The sequence below is a fragment of the Sinocyclocheilus grahami genome, unplaced genomic scaffold (assembly GCF_001515645.1).
Source record: "Sinocyclocheilus grahami isolate Dianchi unplaced genomic scaffold, SAMN03320097.WGS_v1.1 scaffold201.1, whole genome shotgun sequence".
Taxonomy (NCBI): Eukaryota; Metazoa; Chordata; class Actinopteri; order Cypriniformes; family Cyprinidae; genus Sinocyclocheilus; species Sinocyclocheilus grahami.
In genome coordinates this window covers 427,558-430,430 of record NW_015505380.1, presented here as the reverse complement: position 1 = coordinate 430,430, position 2,873 = coordinate 427,558, and the positions used below count along the sequence as shown (strand labels likewise).

The 2,873-nt window shown below is 38.7% G+C and overlaps 1 protein-coding gene across 1 annotated transcript in view; it reads right to left on the bottom strand.

The window, feature by feature from the left end:
• Positions 1-2,873, bottom strand: part of LOC107595377 (AT-rich interactive domain-containing protein 3B) — a 43,679-nt gene that overhangs the window by 23,531 nt on the left and 17,275 nt on the right. Inside the window, exons 2-3 of the mRNA XM_016285761.1 lie at positions 2,200-2,274; positions 1,571-1,643 (exon numbers count right to left, since the gene is read on the bottom strand). Of these exons, the coding sequence (XP_016141247.1) occupies positions 1,571-1,643; positions 2,200-2,274 (148 nt within the window). The remainder of the gene's footprint in view (positions 1-1,570; positions 1,644-2,199; positions 2,275-2,873) is intronic.

Genomic DNA, 2,873 nt, shown 5'->3' with positions numbered 1-2,873 from the left:
CACACACACACACACACACACTCTCACACACACACACACACACACACACACACACACACACACACACACACACACACAGTTCCCTGTATTTAAGCACTCAACACGGAAGTGAGATTCTGTGGTTTTCCTTCCTTTCCTTCCTCACAGAGACGCTTGACGAGACGTCCCCGTGATCTTCTGCTCTGGAGACACAGCAGGACTCTCTAGACTAGTTAGTTATTGTGAGGATTGGCTTAACAAACACTAATGCAAATGTGTCTCACACACAGCCAAGCACTGTGTTTATTGTGATTAAAGTCTGTTTCAGGAGGTCAGAAAGAGAAAGAATAGAGAAGAGAAAGTGATCATATGATTTTTAAATCATATGTTTTGAAAGAAGTCTCTTCTGCTCACCAAGGCTGCATTTATTTGATCAAAAATACAGTAAAATGTGAACTATTATTGCACTTTAAAACAGCTGTTTTCTGTGTGAATATGTGTTAAACTGTAATGTATTTCTGTGATGCTCAGCTGTATTTTCAGCATCATTACTGCAGTCTTCAGTGTCACATGATCTTCAGAAATCAGTATAATATGCTGATTTGAATCTGAGGGTGCAAAAAAATCTAAATATCGAGAAAATCATCTTTAAAGTTGTTCAAATGAAGTGCTTAGCAATTCATATTACTAATAAAACATTAAGTTTTGATATATTTACGGTAGGACATTTACAAAATATCTTCATGGAACAAGATCTTTACTTAATATCCTAATGATTTTTGGCATAAAAGAGAAATGTATAATTGTGACCCATACAATGTATTGTTGGCTATTGCTACAAATATCCCCCAGCGACTTAACACTGCTTCTGTGCTGCAGGCTCACATTTCTGATTATTATCAGAGTTGAAAACAGTCGTGCTGCTGAATATGTTTGTAGAAACTGTGATACTTTTCAGGATTCACAGATGAATAGAAAGTTCAAAAGAACAGCATTTATTTGAAACAGAAATTTTTTGCTACATTGTAAATGTCTTTACTGTCACTTTTGATCAGTTGAATGCATTGTGGCTGAATAAATGTATCTTTCTCTTTCAAAATGTTTCTTTCCATGATTCTGATTCTGTTACATGCTGATATGAAGCACTGCTGTGTGTGAATGATTCTGTGTTTAAACACTTTGTGTCCTTCACGTGTGTGAACTTGCAGCAGGTCAATCCCCTCATCATCCCGCGGCCCCTGACGGGCCCCTCAACATTCAGCACAAATAAACACACATCCAGATCTTCAGGTTTCAGTCCAGACATGAAGCATCAATCACACAGGCTTTACACTAACAAAACACACACACACACACACACTCTCTCTCTCACACACACACACACACACACACATACACTCTCACACACACACACATACACACTCACACACACACACATACACACACACACACACACACACTCTCTCTCACACACACACACACACACACACACACACACACACACACTGACGATCAGAACGGATCCTGACAGTGAATAAACTCACTCCACTATCAGATTGAAATCATGTGAATTCAGATTAATCTCTCTCACCTCGTTTCTGCATGAAGGTGAAAAGGTCGTCCAGAAACTCCTTCCTTTGCGGGTCGCTATCCAGCTCATATAACTATCAGACACACACACACAAATCAACCTTATTACACAAAATCAACATCTTCATACTCAATCATGCCAGAATCAATTCAATTAACAAATTAAATAGATCAATTAAAACACATTTTACTTTTTCACTCATAAATTGCTAGTAAATTTCACAAATATTTACAAAAAAAAAAAAAAAAACCAGCAAGCATCTTCTTGAAATAAACGTGAAACTTTTAAGTAGAACTGAAATATTTTTTTTTTTGTGAAACGTACAATAATCTTTGTTTTATTTACAACCTCAAAACATAGTTTTTTTTACCGCGCAGAGTGCAGACACACAGATTGAAGTCAATTATATGATCATTTTATAAAACTGCACCTTTAAATTAAACTAATGAATTAAGTAACACTGAATTAATTGTGACATTTTGAAGTACAAAGATTGCAGTTTATAGCAGAAAATAATGTTGTTATATTTACAATTATTATTATTATATTATAAAAAATTTTTTTACAGTGCACACAAACGGATATACAAATAATGTATAACAAATAATGTTAAAAGTGGATAAACTCACCTTGGCGAAATCTCTGGACGCTTCCCCTCTTCCACGAGCAACATCCACATCATCCGGCCAGGATACACCGCCGTCCTGCACACACACACACACACACACACACACACACACACACAGCATCAGTCTGAGCTTCAGTGATTATGCTAATAGCCAGAGTCTGATTGGTGACTTACAGCTCCGCCCACAGCCACGGCTCCGCCCCCAGGGTGAACGGCTACGGACTCGGGCTCGTATCCCAGAGAGTCCAGCGTGAAGAGCTTCTTCTTGTCCTTCAGCAGCACCAGCTGCACAGTTTCTGTGAATTGTTGAGACTTTCCATAGACTTCTATTACTTTTATACTATCCTTGTGGGGACATTTGGTCCTTACAATGTAGCATAAACAAGCACACACACACACTCACTCTCACAAACACACTCTCTCTCACACACACACACACACACACACACACACTCACACACACACACACACCCACACACACTCACTCATTCACACACTTACACTGTCACACACTCACACTCTCACACACACATACACACACACATATACACTCTCACTCACACACACACACATACACCCACACACACACACACTCACACTCACACTCTCATACACACACTTACACTGTCACACACTCACACTCTCACACACACATACACACACTCTTATACACTC